The 20,111-nt window shown below is 49.9% G+C and overlaps 1 protein-coding gene across 3 annotated transcripts in view; it reads right to left on the bottom strand.

The window, feature by feature from the left end:
• The window catches only part of IFNGR2 (interferon gamma receptor 2), a 28,234-nt gene extending 16,363 nt beyond the window's left edge, over positions 1-11,871 (bottom strand). Inside the window, exons 1-2 of one of the 3 annotated variants that reach the window (XM_032354004.1) lie at positions 11,855-11,871; positions 1,100-1,218 (exon numbers count right to left, since the gene is read on the bottom strand). In XM_032354004.1, the coding sequence (XP_032209895.1) occupies positions 1,100-1,125 (26 nt within the window). In that variant the 5' untranslated portion in view covers positions 1,126-1,218; positions 11,855-11,871. Of the gene's footprint in view, positions 1-1,085; positions 1,219-11,194; positions 11,442-11,854 lie in introns of those variants that run through there. The other 2 variants (XM_032353985.1, XM_032353995.1) reach the window with 2 other exon arrangements.
• Positions 11,872-20,111: the final 8,240 nt, after the last annotated feature.

The following is a 20,111-nucleotide window of genomic DNA, read 5'->3' as shown; positions in this document are numbered from 1 at the left end:
CTTCATGAACATGAGTGGTTTTTTCTTCCTTTTTCTTTTCTTTTCTTTTTTTTTCTTTTTTTTCTTTTTTAAATCTTATTTATTTATTTGAGAGAGGGAGAGACAGCACGTGGGTGAGAGGGAGAGAGAATGTGAAGAAGATTCCACTCTGAGAGCCTGATGTGGGGCTTGATCCCACAACTGGGAGATCATGAACCTGAGCTGAAACCAGGAGTCTGATGCTTAAATGACTGAACCCCCTGGGCACCCCATTTCTTTATCTTTTTCTGATGGGAGCTTGTATCAGCTGTGTAGGGGGAAAGTAACGTGGGCATTTCTGTGACTTGAGCTGTCCAGTGGCTAACGCTGCGGAAGGAGGGCTCGGTGAACGCACCCTCTCGCCCAGCACGATCTCCATGCACAACACTCTCCCGAGCACGGAGCTTTACCATTTCCTTACACTTTGTGTGACTGGTAATACGAAACGACTTGGCCAATAATTTTAACTTCATCTTCTCTTAGCCTCTGTAACATAGTAAACATGTAACCACCGAGGACTTCGATTTTGTCTTACTTCTTCCCCTGTGTGTTTCTGTTGTACATCAAGGGATGAGAAAGTGTGAAAGCCGGTGAGAGAGAGATGAGGGCCCAGAAGAATGTGTGAAATGGAAAACCCCTTTTAGAGATCGAGAATTAGTAGCGACTAAGTGAATACTTTCCTTAGTAGGCCAAATCTGGTCTGTAAAGTTCAATAAACCAGATATTTCAAACTCGAGGAAGATGAAAGCTACAAGGTGCCTCCTGCCCTTTTAAGACAGGAAGCCGTCTTCTACAAACCTCTCCTGAACCCAAAGAGACGATAGTCGCCCCCCAACTAAGAAGCCCCGTAGGTAGGCAGCCCAGTCTCTGCGACACCGGGGCCGTTTAAGCCTTCGCATGGTGGGAGGTTGTGAAATCTCTGTCCTTGGAGATTTTAAAAGTACAAGAAGAATATCTGTTTCCAGCGGATTTGCTGGCAATCCTGCCAAGAGGCAAGCCGGAGCCGCTGGCCCTGGGGCTCCCCGCACCCCTTCCCGCAAGGACGCCAACAGAAGGATCCGGCTTACTATTTGTACTGCACCTGGTAGACCACCGGCCTGCTGTCATTGCTCAGGGACCCCGGCTCCCAAGTCAGAACCTGCTCGGCGTTGTACAGGTGAACCTTCGGGTTTCGAGGAGCTGGCAGCTGGGAGAGAGAGTCTTGAAAGGGGCAGGGAGTAAGAGAAGGGGGCAGAGGGGAGAGAGAAAGCCGGGGAGGGTTGAGAGAGAAAAATCGGATTACAACAATATTTAAATGCACAACTCCGTTTTTGTCCAAGTGCAGAAATGGTTATTGCCTAATGCATGTCCCCTCACCCTGGCCTTGGACTAAGTATGGCACCAGTGACACAGCCCGTGGGAAAGAGAGGCCTGGGGCCCGCAGGTTGCAGTTCTTAGCAACGGGGCCCAGGTGCCAGAGTCTGGCTCCACTGGAATGCATGCTCTATCCCAAATAAGCACGTGTGGCTGGGCAGGTGAACTTGACAGTCTGGGCTCACGGTCTTCTTCAGGAGCAAGGGGTAAACAGCTGTGCTGTCTGTAAGTGAACGCTGAGTCGGTGGCCATGTGACACGCATTGGCCCCAGACTAGCCTTAGTTGCAGATGTGCATTCGCATCAACGGAGTGTGTTAAACTCCATGCACACGCACACACACTCACACATGCAAGCCCCAAACCAGGTGTGCAAACCACAAAGGCACGTGGAGGGTAAGACATGTCCTTCGGGCTTCATAAGGGTCGCGCTGTTCCTCAAGAACCCCCAGTATCACAGTCGCCAAGTTCCTGCTTAAAGCACAGACCCCCAGCCACCACCCCCACCCCGACCAAGAAATCCACATCTCCAACAAGCTTCCCAGCTGATTCTCAGGCACGGTGAAGGCTGAGGGCTACAAACAGCGAATAACACCCACCCTGGGGAGCCACCGCCAAGGTCTGAGCCGCCCTCCTGGGGTGACCTGGACTGGGCTGGGGACCACAACTGCCGCAGGCTCTTCTCTTGCAAGAAAACATGATCCTGACGGGCTGTTCTCCGAGATGGAAACATGAGCGACCAACGCCCAGGAGGTAGAAAGAAGGGTTTTGAAAAATGTGCTGCTCCAGAATTCGGAGCAGGAAGTTCAGACCATATGTTTTCGGGAAACGCATCCCATCTCAAGAGTGGTGTCTGTCTGGCTCTTCCTCTGAAAGACGTGTTACTAAGAGTCCGTGGCCACTTGTTTACCTCCAGAATGCCTGCTGTCTCCACAGCCCCGAGCTCAGGCGGGCCTCAGTTCCAGAATAATCCTTATTCAACCGGGGGACCAGCACTTCTACCAATTTGCATGAGGGCCAAAGGCAGGCTGGGGTTGCCTGGAAGGAGGCTCTGCTGGGCAGGCCCAGCTCGCTCCCCATGGCTGCTGTGCGGGGCCCGCAGACCCCAGAGCGCAGTGAGCACTGGACAGCGCCCCCGGGGGGAGGACTTCCTTAGGGCCCGGCGCCCAGCAGCGTCAGAGACCCGCAGTTTCCCATGGATGCTGAGACGAGGTGGCACGGATTCAGTGTCTTAAAACAACCCAGCTCGATCGCTTATGGTTCTGGAGGTGAGAAGTTTGAAACTGCTCTCCCTCGGGTAGCGTCTGGGTGTTGGCAGGGCTGGGATCCTTCTGGAAGCTCTGGGGCAGAAATGGCCCCTTGCCCCCCTGCAGCTTCTAGAAGCAGCCCACATTCTTTGGCTCTGACTCCTTCCCCCGGCAACAGTGGGCTGATTCCTTTTTTTTTTCTCTCTCTCTCTCTCTTTCTTTTTAAGTGACTACCCATTTATTTATTTATTTTTCAAAAAAAAAAATTTTTTTTTTTTGAAGATTTAGTCATTTATTTTAGAGAGCAAGGGAGAGAGCACGAGCAGGTGGGGCAGGAGGAGAGGAGAAACCCAAGCAGACTCCGCCTTGAGCCCAGAGCCTGACATGGGTTTGATCCCAAGGACCCTGAGATCACAACCTGAGCTGAAATCAAGAATCAGACACTTAACCGACTGAGCCACCCAGGTACCCCTTTTTAAATATTTAAGTTCTAGGGGCACCTGGGTGGCTCAGTGGTTTAAGCGTCTGCTTTCAGCTCAGGTCATGATCCCAGGGTCCTGGGATCGAGCCCTGCATCGGGCTCTCTGCTCAGCAGGAAGCCGGTTTCCCTTCCTCTCTCTCTGCCTGCCTGTGATCTCTGTCAAATAAATAAAATCTTAAAAAATAAATATTTAAGTGAACATACAGTGTTTACTGTATTGGTTTCAGCGTTAGAATCCAGTGATTCATCACTTACGTAATTAAAACACTCAGGGCTCATCACAACACAGGCTCTGCTGAAGGCCCACCCCCCACTGAGCCCATCCCCCACCCACTTCCCTCCACCAAACCTCAATTTGTTCTCCATTGTTAAGAGTCTCCAATGCTTTGGGTTTTTTTTCCTCTCTCTTTTTCTTCCCCTGTGTTCATCTGTTTTGTCTCTTAAATGCCACATGAGTGACATCACACGGTATTTGTCTTTCTCTGACTTCTTTCCCTTAGCATCGCGCACTCCAGCTAGATCCACACTGCTGCAAAGGGCAGGATTTCATTCTTCTGGATGGCGGAGTGACATTCCACCGCATACACAGACCCCGTCTTCTCCATCCATTCCTCAGTCGGTGGACATTTGGGCTCTCCGTACAGTCTGGTCATTGCTGCTACTGCCGCTAGGAACACTGTGCCCGTGAGAATCTGTATTTTTGTACCCTTTGGCTAAATAGTGGTGCAATTGCTGGACCAAAGGGTAGTTCTATTTTTCACTTAAAAATTTTATTTATTTATTTATTTATTTATTTATTTGTTTATTGGAGAGAGAGAGCAGAGGGTCAGGGAGAGAGAGAATCCCAAGCAGACTGTGCAGCTCAGAGCCCGACTTGGGGCTCGATCTCACGACCCTGAAGTCATGACCTGAGCCAAAATCAAGAGCTGGTGCTCAACCGACTGAGTCACTCAGGTGCCTCTCTATTTTTAGCTTTCTGAGGAACCTCCATGCTGTTTTCCACCACGGCTGAACCAGCTGGCCTTCCCACCAACAGTGTAGGAGGGCTCCCCTTTCTCCGCATCCTCGCCAGCCTCTGTCATCTCCTGTGTTGTTAATTTTAGCCACTCTGACCGTGTGAGGGGGTAAGTCACTGTGGTTTTGATTTGTATTTCCCTCTTGCCAGGTGACGTGGAGTATTTTTCATGTATCTGTTGGCTGTTTGGATGTCTTCTTTGCAGAAATGTCTGTTCATGTCTTCTGCCCATTTCTTAACTAGATTATTTGCTTTTTGGACGTTCAGTTGGTAAGTTCTTCATAGTTCTTTTAGATACTAACCTTTTATCAGCTATGTTGTTTGCAAATACCTTTTCCCATTCTGGAGGCTGCCTTTTGGTTTTGTGTTTCCTTTGCTGTGCAGTTTTTTATCTTGATGAAGTCCCAATAGTTCACTTTTGCTTTTGTTTCCCTTGCCTTTGAAGACATGTCTAGCAAGAAGCTGCTGCGGCTGAGGTCAAAGAGGGTGCTGTCTGTGTTCTCCTCTAGGATTCTGATGGATTCCTGTTTCACATTTAGGTCTTTCATCCATTTTGAGCTTATCTTTGCATACAGTGTGAGAAAGCTTCTGGTCCGGCTTCCTTCTTCTGCATGTGGCTGTTTCCCCAGGACCCTGTGTTGAGGAGACCAGGCCAATTCCCTTCCATGCTGTCACCACACTGGTCTGACTCTCTTGCCTCCCTCTTCCATCTTTTGAGGACCCTGTGACGACACTGGGACCATGGAGCCCATTTCCCACATGAGGTCACGCAGCCATAAGCTCTGGGCCTTAGGACGTGGATATCTTTGGGGGCCAGTATCTCGCCTGCCGTGGTGCCCTTCACCATGTCCCTGTCTCTGGGGAGGACTGTCTCCTGGCGCCCGGATCTCCAAGATCCAGACATCAGCTAAGGAAGGAAGCACCGAGGGCCCGAGCAGGAAGGGCGGGTCCACCCCAAGTGACAGGTGGGCCAGAAGAAAGGCTTCCCCGTAAACGTGGAGTCTCCAGATGGGCCTTCTACGTTCTTCAGCTTTCATTTTCCCGACGTGTGGGGAGCTGCCAGTGTTACTCTGACATTTGACTTTCCTGGAATCCCCTGCCCTACCACATTCAGAGATGATAACAAGTCTTAAAACCGAGGGTTTCACAATGAAGCACCAGAGACTGCCCACTCAGTAGCAACTGCCTCATCACCCTGCCCTCTGCACCTCTCGGAAGGCCCGTCCTTGAACTGCCTCGCCCCTGCACCACAGCCCTCACGGGGCCCTCCTTGTTCCTGGGAAACTCAGAGCCTGCCTCTGCGGCTCCTTCTCTGGAACCTTCTTTCCCCTTAGGCCACAGCTCTCTCCCCTACTCCCTTCCGGTCTCTGCTCTCACTAGAGTGGTTTCCTGTGTAAAACGCCCAGGGTACGGGGGTCCCTGTCTCTGCTTGACTCACCCGCGTGGTGCTAGGTCACCACCTGGGTCCTCTGTTTACACCAAGGTGCTTAGGAGCATGGATTCCAGAACTAGACAGCCTGAGTTCAAAGCTGCATGCTCCTTAGAATCTTGGGCAAGTTGTTTAACTTCTTTGTGCCTCAGCTGTATCATCTGTAAAACGGGTACAATACAGACTTCGCAGTGTCATTATGAGGAGAGAACGACCTAGTTTTATGCATGGGGCTGAGGACAGGGTGAGCACCCTGTGGCCCGTGCCTCTCCGCATTGCTAATGGTTTATCGACAGTACCCCTGAACATGAGAGTGGGGAGCTCCGGGAAGGCTGGGTGTTGTTGAATTGGGGACTGTTTTATCCCCCCTGCCTGGAAGAGCAGGCACTCCAGATCTGGGGAGTGACTGGCCCGCAGCCCAGCAGTGGGCTTGCCTTCAGAGAGTACATAACCGATTTCTGGTCCTCAGCGGTTCATTCTTCCACTCGTAAACCAGGCAGAGCTTAGGTTCCCTTTTTCCTTCCTTGCTTTATGCTCAAGTTCCTCCCTTTTGTTTGGTCTCTGCTGCAGCAGGGCATGGGTGGGTGGACAGCTCCGGGCTGTGACCTATCTGCTCGGCTCCAAAGAGTCAGCGTGTCTAGGGTCATGGTGCCTGCTGTCCAACGTGTCCGCAAGGGCTCAGCGGAAGGAGAACAGAACTTACGGACAAAGGGCTTAGGCTGAAATCCTGATCCTGTGACCTACAGCCACAGGTTCTGCTGACACAGCTGAGCGTCGGTTTTCTCCTGGATCGTGGAACCATGCCCTCTCTCGTGGAGCTGGAGCGAGGGGCACGCGCAAGATAGCGGATGAAAGGCAAACCAGACACTGCTGTTTGAGTGAATGTCTAAGACGTGATTATTTCAGGGTGTCCCGATGCCTCATGGCACGGCTGCCTGTGCAGGTGGCGGGCAGCACCCGGTCACCCAGACCCTGTCTTCAGGGACCCGCGACGGGGCGCCGAGCCCCGCGCTGAGCATGTAATTGATGGTCTGCCCTTGATGTAGGCAGAATAGCGCCTCTTCCCCAAAGATATCTGTGTTCAGTGAATATATTAGGTTTCATGGCAAAGGGGAACAGAGGGTGTAGATGAAATTTAGGTTCCTCATCAGACCTTAAAATAGGGAGCTTATCCAGAAGTAGCTGGGTGGACCCAGTGTCATCACAGCGGTATTTTTCCGGAAGCTGGAGGAGCCAAGGCAACGATTCTCCCTCTAGAACCTCCAGAAAAGAATGCATCCCTATGGACACCTTCAGTTTAGCCCAGTGGAACCAGCATCTGACTTCTGACCTCCGGAGCTGTAAGACAATACATTCTCTCGTCGTGTAAAGGCACTGCTTACGTGTTGTTTGAAGGCGCTCAACTGGGGGTGATTTGTTACAACACCAAGAAGTAAGACGGTCCCTGGAGGTGGACACCAGGGCTTTAATGACACCCCAGCTCTTATGAGACAGAAGCTCGTAGTAACGGTAGGGTGTACACAGTTCCAGTCCCTTCCCTCTCCGCGGTCTATGCGGGCAGTCACCCACAAGCTACTCATGGTAAGAGATGACGTAGTGATCACCCGTGTGAAGAGTATTCTCTGCCACTCACAGCTAGAGCTCCTCCTGCACCCCCTTCCTGCCCTGCCCCTGACCTCGGATGCAGCCTGGACCCAGGCATTTGAGACTTTATGCATATTTAAGAAAAGGCTAGCCTGGGTCTCAGAAAGACAGTTTGGTTAACATACATCACACACAGAGCGGCGCCTGGGCGGCTCAGTTGGTTAAGCGTCTGCCTTCGGCTTGGGTCATGAACTCAGGGTCCTGGGATCAAGTCCCACACGGAGCTCCCCACTCAGCGGGGAGTCTGCTTCCCCCTCTTCCTCTGTCCCTCGCCCACCCCCACTCATGATCTCTCCCTCTGTCTCAAATACAATAAATAAAATCTTCCAAAAAACTCCCACACATCACACACAGAGAATAAAGTACATTAAAATAAATTCACACTAAAATTAATCATTTAATCTTGACATCCAAAGACCCTTCAGATTCCTCCCATGGATGGGGTGTTATGATGAACGTCCATGACTTTGCAGGTGAGGAGATATCAAAAAGCATTCCCCGAACGCTCAGCTGTAACCAGAAAGTTGCTCTGGTCAGTAAGTCCTAGACATCCGCTTACTTGCCCAGACCATTTGTCCCCACCTAAAAAGGTCAGTTTTGTCTCCTTGAGAACAGATGGAGCTATCTCCTACTTGAAGAGAATGGTGGGGAAAAGAAAGACAGTGCATGTTTACAAAACCTTGTCTGACCTAGAAAAGGAGCCTAATAAACGCTATTACTATCATTTTCAGTTTGCCCCAAAACATGACAGCTGCTTAGTAGTTTCAACTGCTGAGCGGATGGGCAGACAAGAGTTACTTGCTGCGGGACCGTCTGGGTGGCTCAGTCAGTTAAGCACCCAACTTTTGATCTGGGCTCGGGTCACCATCTCAGGGTTGTGAGATCGAGTCCTGTGTTGGATTCTGTGCTCAGCGGGAGTCTGCTTCTCTCTTTCTCTCTTTCCCTCTGCCCCTCCCCCTGCACACTCTCTCTCAAATAAATAAATCTTAAAAGAAAAGAGTTGCTTAATGCACCTTCATTTGCAATGGTTCCTGTTTTGGGGCATTTACTGTCTTTCTCAGCAGTCTCTCCGTGCATCAGAAGCTTTGGATGGTCAAGCCAGCAAATCATGGTAACAAAATTCTATGGCACAAGTGCCTTTCCAACCTACTACTAAACTAAGAGCAGGTACGAATACAAAGAAAAGCCTCAATTCTTCAACGTTCAGGTCGATGGTCAGAAAGACGGTTGATTTACTGCACTGTAGTGGGGCTGATTAATTTTTGATCTAAAGCAAACGGCCACTGCTTAAAGCGTTACTACTGAAGGGACCAAAATATGCCACCCCAATATATGTCACTTCGGCATTTTTTTTTTTTTTTACATGTTCATTATTTGGAATTACAGTTACTCAAAAAACAGTCAGTGCAAAAAGGACATTCTGACTTTTCTTTTTCCCCCTGAAAGCAGGAACTGAATCTCTCTTGTGATGGTATTCTCCCTATAGCAGGAGGGCAAAGGGCATCTTGACTCAGAGATGGAACTGGAGGCTGAGAAGGTTGCAGAAACAAACTTGGTTACTTCCTCATTAATTTGTGACCCCAAACTCAAGCCCCCTTGTTTGGTTAAATCTCTGCAAATCACTATTTCTATATCTAAAAGGTAGGAAAGGTGCAAACTTTGGTCGCTTCTTCGACCCTCATATTTTTATAAGCTCCCATAGGAACAAAATTAAATGTTTTTCTCCTGTCACTCTGTCTCATGTCAACTTAATTATTAGATTAGTCGAAGAACCCAGAAGGCAAGAAAGGAAAAGTTTTCCTCCCCTACGCTACAATTTAGATCAGGTCCAATATTTTACATACGTTATCCCTGAAACACCTCTAAGGGGTAGATATTATAAGTTTTCCTTTTTAAAAATTTGTTTCCAATATTTATTTATTTTTTTTCTGACGGTAAAAGCCATTTCATGATTACTGCAGGACACTTGTGAATTATGAAAAAGCATGGAAATTTTTCTATTGTTAGTCATTAATAGTTCCACTCTGTGCTTTGATTAACATAGTTTCTCCTTAAAATATCCCAGTTAGTTTTTCTAATAGTTTATTATGAAAAAAATTTCAAGTAGTCACAAAACAGATTAGTATAGCATAGTGCTATTTTTCAAAGGATCTATGATGAAGGATATTTTATTTCCTTTGTGGGGGGAGCAACAGAGGGAGAGTAGAATCTTTTTTTCTCCTAAAGATTTTATTTATTTATTTGACAGAGAGACAGCGAGAGAGGGAACACAAGCAGGGGAAGTGGGAGAGGGAGAAGCAGGCCTCCTGCCAAGCAGGGAGGCCCATGCAGAGCTCCATACCAGGACCCTGGAATCACTACCTAAGCCAAAGGTGGATGCTTAATGACTGAGCCACCCAGGCACTCGGGGAGGGAGGGAGAGACAGAGAGAGACAGAGAGAGAGAGAGAGAGAGAAAGAAAATGAATCTTAAGCTGGCTCCATGCCCAGGGGAGCTGACGTGGGGCTTGATCTCATGACTTGAGCTGAAATCAGGAGTCTGATGCTTAACCAAATGAGCCACCCAGGTGCCCCCACACCAGTTTATTTCTCATGCCTCACACAAACCCAAACTTTGGTAGAAGACTAAAAGATAAATTACTAGAAAGAGGAGCATGGCCTTAGGTGTTGGACAATGTCAAACAGCAAAGTTTTTAAATATTTCTCTCCCAGTCGGACTCACAGCAGAGAGGTCATGTATGCTGCATAGACCCCCACTAGTGAGCCGTAGCACTAGTCAAAAGTAACCAGCACTAAGCCCATCACTCGGCTCCGGCAGTTACCAACATTTTGCCAAAGCCCAGATTCCAACTGAAGGAGGCCGGGGGAGGGCAGAACAGAGATTGCTCAAGACCTGAAGCTGGGGAGGGGTGAAGTCAGGATTCAAATCCATCTGTCTCAACAGAAAACCACCATTTGGCCCAGAGCACACAGCCTCACATGCAAGGCTCCCCTTATCAAGGAGCTGTGGAATGTAAGAGCCTTTCTAAGTGATGCTGGCAGAAGAAAGAGACCTAACCCACACCCCGAGTTTCACATGGGCGAAAACTTCTACCTTCTTGAGACTATTTAAGAGCTCCCCAACCTGGGACAGTCTGTCCTGGGGAAAGAACCAGCAAAACACCTTCCTCACCGCGGTCTTGTCTTTTCTCGGAGTTTTTAGATTCGGCTGTTAAGTATTAAATACGGGCAGTTAGTGTCAGAGGGACGAGGCTGACCTAGGAAGTGGCTGTCTGGACGGGAGCTGAGCCGGGATTTAAAGTCTGGTTCCTGGACCCCCCGCCGCCAACACCAACACGACAGGGGTTCGGGGCACTTCTGAGTGCTGCCCACCCCCTCACCTGTCCGATCCTGGGAAAAGAAGCATCTGGACTCTCAAACACATCCCAGCCCCAGTGGGACTGAGTCACATTTCCAGCCTGCGGCTGACTTGGGCCGCACGCAGCTGCGAGGAAGGAAGCGAGCCTGGGCCCCGCTTCTAACTCAGGCCCCCGGGGAAGCAGGGGCCGCGGTCAGGCTGGCCAGGATGCGGAGCCTGCGGCCCGCACAGGCGGCCTCGCCCGAGCCCCGCACTCTCTCTTCCTTTGTTCACGCCGAGCGGCGCGCGGACCTCGGCCGCACTCGGCGGCGGGGAGCGGCGGCGCGGGGGCGGGAGAAGAGGGGCCGCCGTGGGGCCCGAGTCCCGCGGGAGCGGGGGCAGCGTCTCCGGCGTCGGAGGGTGCCCCGCGGCCGGGTGGCCGGGAGGGGCGGCGGCGGTCCCGGGGCCGCTCCGGTGCCCGCGGGCTCCCCGCCGGGGCACTGCGCGCAATTCCCGGGGCTCCAGCCCACGCCCCGCACCCGCGGCGGGCCTCGCGCCAGCTCCCCCTCCACTCGGGGCTCCCCGCGGACCCCTGCCCCGCGCGCGGCACCCCTCGGCCCCCCCCCCCCCCCCCCCCCCCGCTGCGGACGACGCCTCCCCGGGCCCGGCTTACCTGCCGGGGGCGCGGCGGTGCTGTGGCCGCCGAGCAGCAGCAGCGGCGGCAGCAGCAGCGACAGGAGCGACAGCGGCGGCGGCGGGGGCCCCATGGCCCGGGGCTCTGGCGCCGCAGGCTCCGCGGCGGCTCTCAGGGCGGCCCGGCCCCGGCGCGGGGTCGGCCGAGCGGCTCACGTAGCCGCCCCGGCGGCCATGGCGAGCGCAGGGCGCGCGGGGCCCGCCCCTTCCCGAGCTGCGGCGACGCGGTCCCGGGGCGGCGGGACAGCCCAGCCCGGCCCGCCGCGCCCCGCCCCGCCCCGCCGGCCGCGGGACTTTCCCGGCGTCCCGACCCGCGCGGGCCCCCACCCAGCTCCCCGCGGCCTGCGGCGCCCGGCTCGGCCCAGGGCTCGGGGCTCTGCCGCTGGCCTCCCCGAGCGCCGCGCAGACCAGGGGCCGAGCGGGAACCCCGCCGGACGTCCACCTTCTGGGGCTTGCGGCCCTTCCGGGAAGACCCCCGACGCCCCCGGCCCCGGGGTCCCCCGTGGCGAGCCGAGCCCCCCTGACCCGCGCCCTCCCGACCCGCGCCCCATCATCCGCTCTTCTGCTGCTGCTCCCAGATGCGTGGGGGTCCCCGGTTCCTCCCTCCGTTTAAACTTAGCTTCCTTAGCCTCTAACGTACCCTTGACGCTTTTAAACCATTTTTGAAAACAGGTTTAAGGGCACAGTGGTTAGGGCCTGGGCGAAGGAAGGTGTGGGGCTTTGGGGAACAGGGCGCACAGGGTACCGAGGAGGGCGAGAGAAAGGCCCCACATTTCAGGACGGAGTGTGGGTGTGTGGGTTCGGAGTGTGGGTGTGTGGGTTCGGCCCTTCTCGGCGCAGGGAAGTGAATGAGGAAGTAACCGCCGAGCTGGGGTGCGGCGCAGTGGGGGGCGGGAGGCCTACTCGCCCAGCCTGAGCCGCTCTCCAGTTTGAGGCCAGGATCTGGGTCTTCTGGCTTCTCCCAAGATGAGCCGTAAACCCAGCTGACATGGAAGAAAACGGGCAAAGAACAGAATGAATGGGGGACATCCAGAATTAAAGAATAGGTCACCGAGGTCTGGTGAAGACCTTGGCAGCATAGCGTTTGGCAACATAGGGCTTTACGTTTGGACTTCCTACATTTTATTTATTTATTTATTTGGTTTAATTTTGAAGTACACCCAATGTGGGACTAGAACTTAATCCAGAGATCAGGAGTCTCCTCTCGCTGTACTGACTGAGCCGGATCGGAGTCCCCAACTTCTTTTTATTATTATTATTAGTAGTAGTATAATATTTTGTAGAACTCTTGAAATTGGCCACTGTTGTAAAAAATGTGATGAAACAAACAAACAAAAAATGTGATGAAACACCTAGCGATGATCTGAATGATGTTTCGAGGTTTTCCAGATACAGAGACATGTTTATACGTTAAGTGAAAAAAGGCAGTATGTGAGTCAGACTCCTTGCACACTGAAAATGATTGGAGGGAACACACCAAAACACACGTAGTAGGTAATGGGATTATGAATGGTAATGGTCTTCTTTTTTTATTACTGCCACCACCACCAAGGGCATATTTTAGTTTCATAATCAAGAAAAAAAAATCATCTTAAAGGAAAGGACAGACGTGCATCCATCTTAGCCAAGGTCAGGGAGTGCTTGTGATCTCCCCTATGTAGAGTTCTCAGAGGAAAAGACAAGGGTTTTCTTGGAAGGGGAGATGGTAACCACGCCCCGCTCCTGCACCACCCCGGAGGAGAGTACTTGTTCTTTTCCCAGCTGAACCATCTCCTTCTGGAGATCTTCCCTACTAAAACTGAGAGTAATTATCAAGCATGCTTGATCACCGCGGAAAGGTAAATTCTCAGGGCTTGGCTTTTGCCTTTTCCTGCTCCTCCTGGCTGAAGACTTTGGCTTTTGAGCTAAGAGCTAGATGGCTCTGACTCCCAGTGGGCTCCTCCACCTAGAGAGAACAAGAAGGCAGTCTTGGTGCATTTCTGGGAAAGATGTCTAAGCATCCACTGCCCTGTCTGGTTCCGCATATGGCCCCCAGGCTGTCATGCAACTCCTGGGTTATTGCACATAACACGCACACGGGTTCCCTTCTGCAGCTTCTCCCTTTGGGAGGCAGATTTACTGTGAAACTACGGAAAGCTTAAGCCCAGCTCCTCCACCCCCACCACCTTGCACAACCTCTTCCTCTGTCATGGCAGGGGCATGGTCATAGGCTTCTCTGAAATCTGCAAAGTAAGAGATTTTAGCCACAATTGTTAGGACCTATGTCTCTTCTCTTTCTGACTTCTCCTTTAACATGCTTCTCTTACAGGGTGGTGGTTTTTTGTTTGTTTGTTTGTTTGTTTTTGAGATGTGTCTTGATACCACGTATCACCAACAAACCGGTCAGGTCAAAAGAAACTTCTACACTGTCAGTAACGAACACTTTGATAAACCATTCTAGAAGAAAGACTGAATTAACTTTCTGTTCTTCATACAGAACATATTACCGAAGGTTTTCATGGGTAGAGGCAAAGATTACACAAAGACGTGCATTAAAGGGTATTAGAGAGTCAGACCTTTAATTAATACAGGTATTTTATTTTTCTGAATGTTACAACGTTCGTGGTATTTGGCAGCTTTAAAAAAATTGTGACTTGTGATTTATTTTCTCATAGTAAGTCAATACTTTTGTACCTAATTTTATATTCTTAGTTGTGTATCTTTTTTTAAAAGATTTTTATTTATTTATTTGAGAGAGAAAGCGAGATGGGATGGGTAGAGGGAGGGGGGAAGCAGGCTCTGCGCTGAGCAGGAAGCCTGATGCGGGGCTCGATCCCAGGACCCTGAGATCACGACCTGAGCCAAAGGCAGAGGCTTAACCCACTGAGCCACCCAGGCGCTCCAGTTGTGTATTCTTTAATAATATTATGTAATGAACACAATAATTAATAGAAATAATATATAAGAATATATTATATATATAATATATAGAAATAATATAATAGAAATAGTTACACAAATAAGTTAAAAATATGTAAATATAAATAATATAATAATTAATAAACTTATATAAACCTCAGCCTTACAAAACCCAAATTCTTCCTTCTTTCTCCATTTATTTGCTACCTTCTAACCAGTTCGTCTTCCCGGAATATTTTCTTTATGCTAATAACCTGGAGGTGCTCCCCTCATGTCTCGCTCAGGAGTGTAGCCGAAGGATGGCAGAAAGAAGCCAGTATTGGCTGATGGCCCAGTGGGGGGCTGCTCCACTGGTTGGATCACTCAGTCCTCACAGTTAAGGGGTTACAACTCCCATTTCACAGATGAGGAGACTGAGGCCCAGAGAAATAAATAACTTGTCCTGCGGGGATTTCGTCCTGGGTCAGTTTGGCAAAGCTGTAACTGTATTTCCTGGAATTCCCCTCTTGAGCAGTTTCAAGTTAGCACAGGCAGGGAAGGATATTTTTGTACAAGACTGAGAAAGTGCAGCCATATTCCTTCATTCCCAGGAGGCTGCGGCAGGGCACGGGGCGTTGTTGCAATTCCTAGCATTGGGGCTTATCCGCTGTCACCCTGCATGGCAGGGACCCGAGCCTCCCCCAACTCCTGCTGGATCTTTTGTAACACTTCCCTGTCTCCTGGGCCAGGAGTGCGTGAGCTCCACGACAAAGGGCACCAGCGTTTCCTGCAGGACACCTGCGCTATCATCAGGTTGGAGGCTTGGAGATGGGGAGAGACTGACTGGCCGGTGGTTCTGGTTTTGCTCTGGTGCCCAGCTTGTCCTGGTGATCTCCAACCTTCCCTTCCCCACCACCTGCCCTGAGGGCTGCGTGCTCCAGCTCCAGACACAGGAAAAACAGACCTAGACACACTGGATCGCCAGCCCCCATGACTGCCCAGGGTCAAACTCCTATCACACACACCCACACCCACACCCACACCCCACATGGTGCTTCTGCTTCTCTGACCCAAACCTGCCTGAACACACCCCCAAATTTCACAGCCAACAAGTGGTGGGGGAAGCTCTTGGCCAGTCCTATTAGCTACAGAATCGCTTGCCTCTGACCCCAAACTTCTCAACCCCCCATGCTTCTCCCCTTCTCGAGGCCTGGCTTTGCCGGCCAGATCATCCTTTCTGCGACTCCCTGACAAGACCTGCTAGTCCATCTGTCTGTCCTCTGGTGACGACCTTCCTGAGGGAAGATAGTGCTCCCCCCTTCCGTGCTCTCTGCCCTGCTTCCTTCACTTCTTACCTCTTCCCCTGGGCACACCTGAAATTCTAAAACTCCATCTCTTGCTGGAGCTTCCACTCCCTGAGAACTTGGTGGCCCTCCCTGACCACTACCTTCTTCTGTTCTATACCAGCCTGGGTTGCCGCCACAGTGCAGGTGGGTGAATGTCCGAGCACTCAGGCCCTCAAAGCAGGCCCTAAGCACGGCTAAGTGGAGCCTTGATTGGTCACTTGAGTCCTCTGTTTTGACAAAAGCCAACAGCAAGGGCAGAGCGCTTGGCATATAAGTACAAGGCCAAATTCACCTCAGGGCTCCAGGGCCTGGGGCTTGTCTTCTCATGGAGTCTGTCATGGGACTCCCTGGCATCTTCCAGCAAATTTGCATTTCCGTTTTCCCCCTTCCGGTGGGACTCCATAAAACCTCATTACAGAAATACAGACTCTCTTGTCCTTCACCCCTTCTTTGAGGGACCTTTGCAAGACTAACTATCACAGAAGGCGACGTTATGCATTCCATACTTCTGTGAAGCAGGGGATGGGTAGTATCTAGAGATTTGGCAGAGACAAGAGGAAATTTTATGAGTCCTTTTAACTTTTTTATTACTTATTTAAAGATTTCACTTATTCATGTGACACACAGAGAGAGAGATCACAAGTAGGAAGAGAGGCAGGCAGACAGAGAGAGAGAAGCAGGCTCCTTGCTAAGCAGAGAGCCCAATGCGGGGCTCGATTCCAGGACCCTGAGATCATGACCTGAGCCAAAGGCAGAGGCTTAACCCACTGAGCCACCCAGGCACCCCCCTTTTAACCTTTTTAAAAAGTGAAGACACACCTGTATTTAGGTGCATGCCAACGCTTTCTTATTCCTGATCCTGGTGAGTCTCTTGGGAAAGCCTCAGCAACTCGAGGGGCAGGGCCCAGGGCTTTGGGAAGTTGCCAGTGTAGACTGGAAGAGGTGGGGTTCAGATTTCTTCATGGGTTCTCAGGGCAGGTTGGTGTAATGAGGCCTCTCTTGTTTCGTAATTTAGAGAAACTCAATCTGATCCCTGTTTCCTGGAAGGATTAAGATTATATCGATGTCTTGGGGCACCTGGGTGGCTCAGTGGGTTAAGCCTCTGCCTTCCGCTCAGGTCATGATCCCAGGGTCCTGGGATCGAGCCTCACATTGGGCTCTCTGCTCAGTAGGGAGCCTGCTTCCTCCTCTCTCTCTGCCTGCCTGTCTGCCCACTTGTGATCTCTGTCTGTCAAATAAATAAATAAAATAATAATAAGATAAAAAGATTGTATCACCATCCTTTGGTGTTTACATTTGCCATTGAGGTCCTGTAGGCTTCTGGGGAAAATATGGCAGGTGGGACATAAGAGCCAAAAAAGGTTCAGGTGGGAGGCAGTTGCTGTAAATAAGGTGGGTGCAGCCGGGAGGTGTTGAGGGAGGCATCAGATGAATCACCAGCAGTAAACTGGGAGTGTTGCCCACACCCTCCGAGAAGGCTAGCCACCATTTACTGAGACCCTACCCTATGTTGTCCCTCCATCCTCATAACCAGCATATGCTTATCCTGTTTTCTGAATGTACCTTTTGAACACCCTTAGTATAGCTGGGTCATTTTCAGCTTTATGAATACGCCTCCTTCCAGAAGATGCAAATTCCCAGCCTCCCTTAGAGCCATGTTACTCAGGCCAAGCCAAGCCTCCTTCCACTATCTACCTTCTCTGGGTCAGAAACCACAGAAGGGTTCACTCATAAGAACCACCGGGAGCGTCCCTCAGACCCCAATTCTTCAATTTTTCATGAGGGAAATCATATAATCAAGATCATTTTATGTTACGTATCCTGAAAGTTAAAAGCATTTATTCTCTTCTCCTGGGCAAACACATCTATATGACTATCCTTTCAGATATATTCTTTACTTCATGCATTATTATTCCCCTTGTTTTCAAAACCTATTATTTGAAGCTTCATGAAGTCCTGGAGAAATCACTCATTTGCCCCCCGAAGGCTTCTCAAGTGAATTAGAACATCCAGTTTCTTTCACTGTGGCTGGAACCATACCCTGCAGTAGAGCATTGTGGTTCAGCCATCAGAAATGTGGACGGGGGACTTCTGAGTGATGGGAAGCAGGAACTGCACTACCTGGGATTTCATTCATGCAGGGGGATTCGGTTGCCGTAATCTAAGCACAGACTTTTTGAAATGTAACGACTGCTCTTTCCTAAACAATCTCCACGAAATGAGAGGAGTGTCCATCAGATGGAAGCTCTGGGACTCTTCACTTCCATTTTTAAAACCTTTATTTTATGAGCTCTGTTTTACACATGGACGTAGCCAGAGATCAGGACCCCTGAGAAGAGTATTTATGTTCCCACGGTTCTGGGGCTGGAAGTCCGAGATCAGGGTGCTGGCATGGTCCAGGTCTGGTGCAAGTCCTCTTCCTGGCTTGTAGGAAGGCCACCAATGCTATCATAAAGGCCCCATCCCTATGACCAAATTTCCAAATCTGACCTAATCACCTTCCAAAGAACCTACCTCCAAACACTGTCACAATGGGGGTTAGGGCTTTGACAAATGAATTATAACACCCCCTCCAAAACACACACACACAGATAAAAGGAAAGCCATTATTTTCCCAGGTAAATGAACCTAGGGTATACATTTGACAAGAGGTTCAAACACATGTTTTGCAAACACAAAGAATAACAATAATCAAATGAAAATACATGTTTGAAAAAAAAGATTCAGGGGCGCCTGGGTCGCTTGGTGGGTTAAAGCCTGTGCCTTCAGCTCAGGTCGTGATCCCAGGGTCCTGGGACCGAACCCCGCATTGGGCTCTCTGCTCGGTGGGGAGCCTGCTTCCCCCCCACCTCTGCCTGCCTCTCTGCCTACTTGTGATCTCTGTCACATAAATAAATAAAATCTTTTTTAAAAAAGATTCAAACATAGGTTTTGAAAACAAATTCTCGCTTTCTCTCCCCAATCTCTGCTTCCACATCTCCTTTTCTTCATTTTTTAAAAAGCTGAGATTTAATTAACATGTAACATACATTAGTTTCAGGTGTAAAACATGATGATTCGATGTCTCTATATAAAGAGAAATGACTGGAGCACCTGGGTGGCTCAGTTGGTTAAGCCTCTGCCTTCAGCTCAGGTCCCGGGGTCTTGGGCTCCCTGCTCAGTGGGGCGTCTGCGTGTCCCTCTTCCTCTCCCTCCACCTGGCTTGTGCTCTTTCTTGCTCTCTCTCTCTTGAATAAATAAATAAAATCCTCAATAAAAAAAAAGAGAAATCATCTCCACAATTCATCTAATAACAGGTCATCATGCAAAGTTATAAATTTATTTTTCTTGTGATGAGAACATTTGAGATCTACTCTCTTAGCAACTTGCAAGCAAATATACAGTACTGTCTTGTTCACTATAGTCAGCACACTGTGCATTACGTTCCGGAAGGCTTATTTACTTTATAACTGGTAGTTTGACCCTTTATCACCTTCACCTCTCTTGACCCACACCCACACCTCTGGCAACCACCAATCTGTCGTCTGTATCTATGAATCTAGTTTTCATGTCTTAGATCCCACATATAAATGAGATCATACAGTATTCATCCTTCCCTCTGATTTATTTCACTTGGCATAAGGCCCTCAAGGTCCATCCATGGTTTATGGAGGCTTCCTCACGTAGGCGTGATCAATCATTAACTTCCTTTTCAACCCTTCACCCTTCTTAAGAGAAAATTATGAGCTTCTAATCATGGCTTATTCTATCTGGTGGTCAGCTCTCATCCAGGAGCTACCCAAGAACCCACACAGAGTTACCTCATCGGAACAAAAAGACACTCCCATCACCCGGGAAATTTCAAGGGCTTCAGGAACTGCATGCCAGGAACCAGGGGCAGAGACCAACAGAGACTCACAACAGTGAAGAGGAGGAATGATCAGCAATCGGCAGCTTCCTTCATTTAATTCCTTCCTCTCCACAGACAATTCTTTCTGGCTACACATTCCCTTTGAAAAGACTTCTGCCAAATTCAGACTTCCAGAAGAAGCTGGTGTGTGGTGTCATTTATGCCAATTACCTGGGTCAACACACCCGCTTAGCAGGAGGAGTACCTATGAAACGGCAGCTGAATCTTACTTCTCAATAATAATAAAAAATTAAGGCTGCATCTCATTCTCTAGAATTCTAACGCAGCTTAGAATCACAAATATACTGTATGGCTGTTTGTTCCATATGTGTTGTTTTTTTAATGGAAAGGTTCATAAATAAGAAAGAATACATGGTCCAAAATTTTAGCTGCAGAATTACAGGCTAGGGCAAAAATACGAGTCTAGGAAATTAAGACAGAGTGTGTTGTGGTGGAGAGTCCGTCTGTCCACATGTAGTCCAAAAAGTCCTACTCATGTTCTAAAATCAACTTTCTCGTAACCAAAATACAAACGAGGCTACTTTATGTCCATAGGTGCACTAGCATCTGAGGGAAGAGAAAGGTAGTTAAAAGCACATGTTCCTTGGGGTGCCTGGGTAGCTTGGTCGGTTAAGCATCTGCCTTTAGCTCAGGTCATAAGCCTGGGGTCCTGGGAGCGAGCCCTGCATTGGACTCCCTTCTCAGCTGGGAGTCTGCTTCTCCCAGTCCCTCTGTCCTCCCCGCCCCCTTGTGCATGTGCACTCTCTCTCATATAACTAAATAAA

This window comes from Mustela erminea, chromosome 1 (genome assembly GCF_009829155.1).
Source record: "Mustela erminea isolate mMusErm1 chromosome 1, mMusErm1.Pri, whole genome shotgun sequence".
Classification (NCBI taxonomy): domain Eukaryota; kingdom Metazoa; phylum Chordata; class Mammalia; order Carnivora; family Mustelidae; genus Mustela; species Mustela erminea.
The sequence above is the reverse complement of the archived record's forward strand: the minus strand, read 5'-3'. Positions and strand labels throughout refer to the sequence as shown.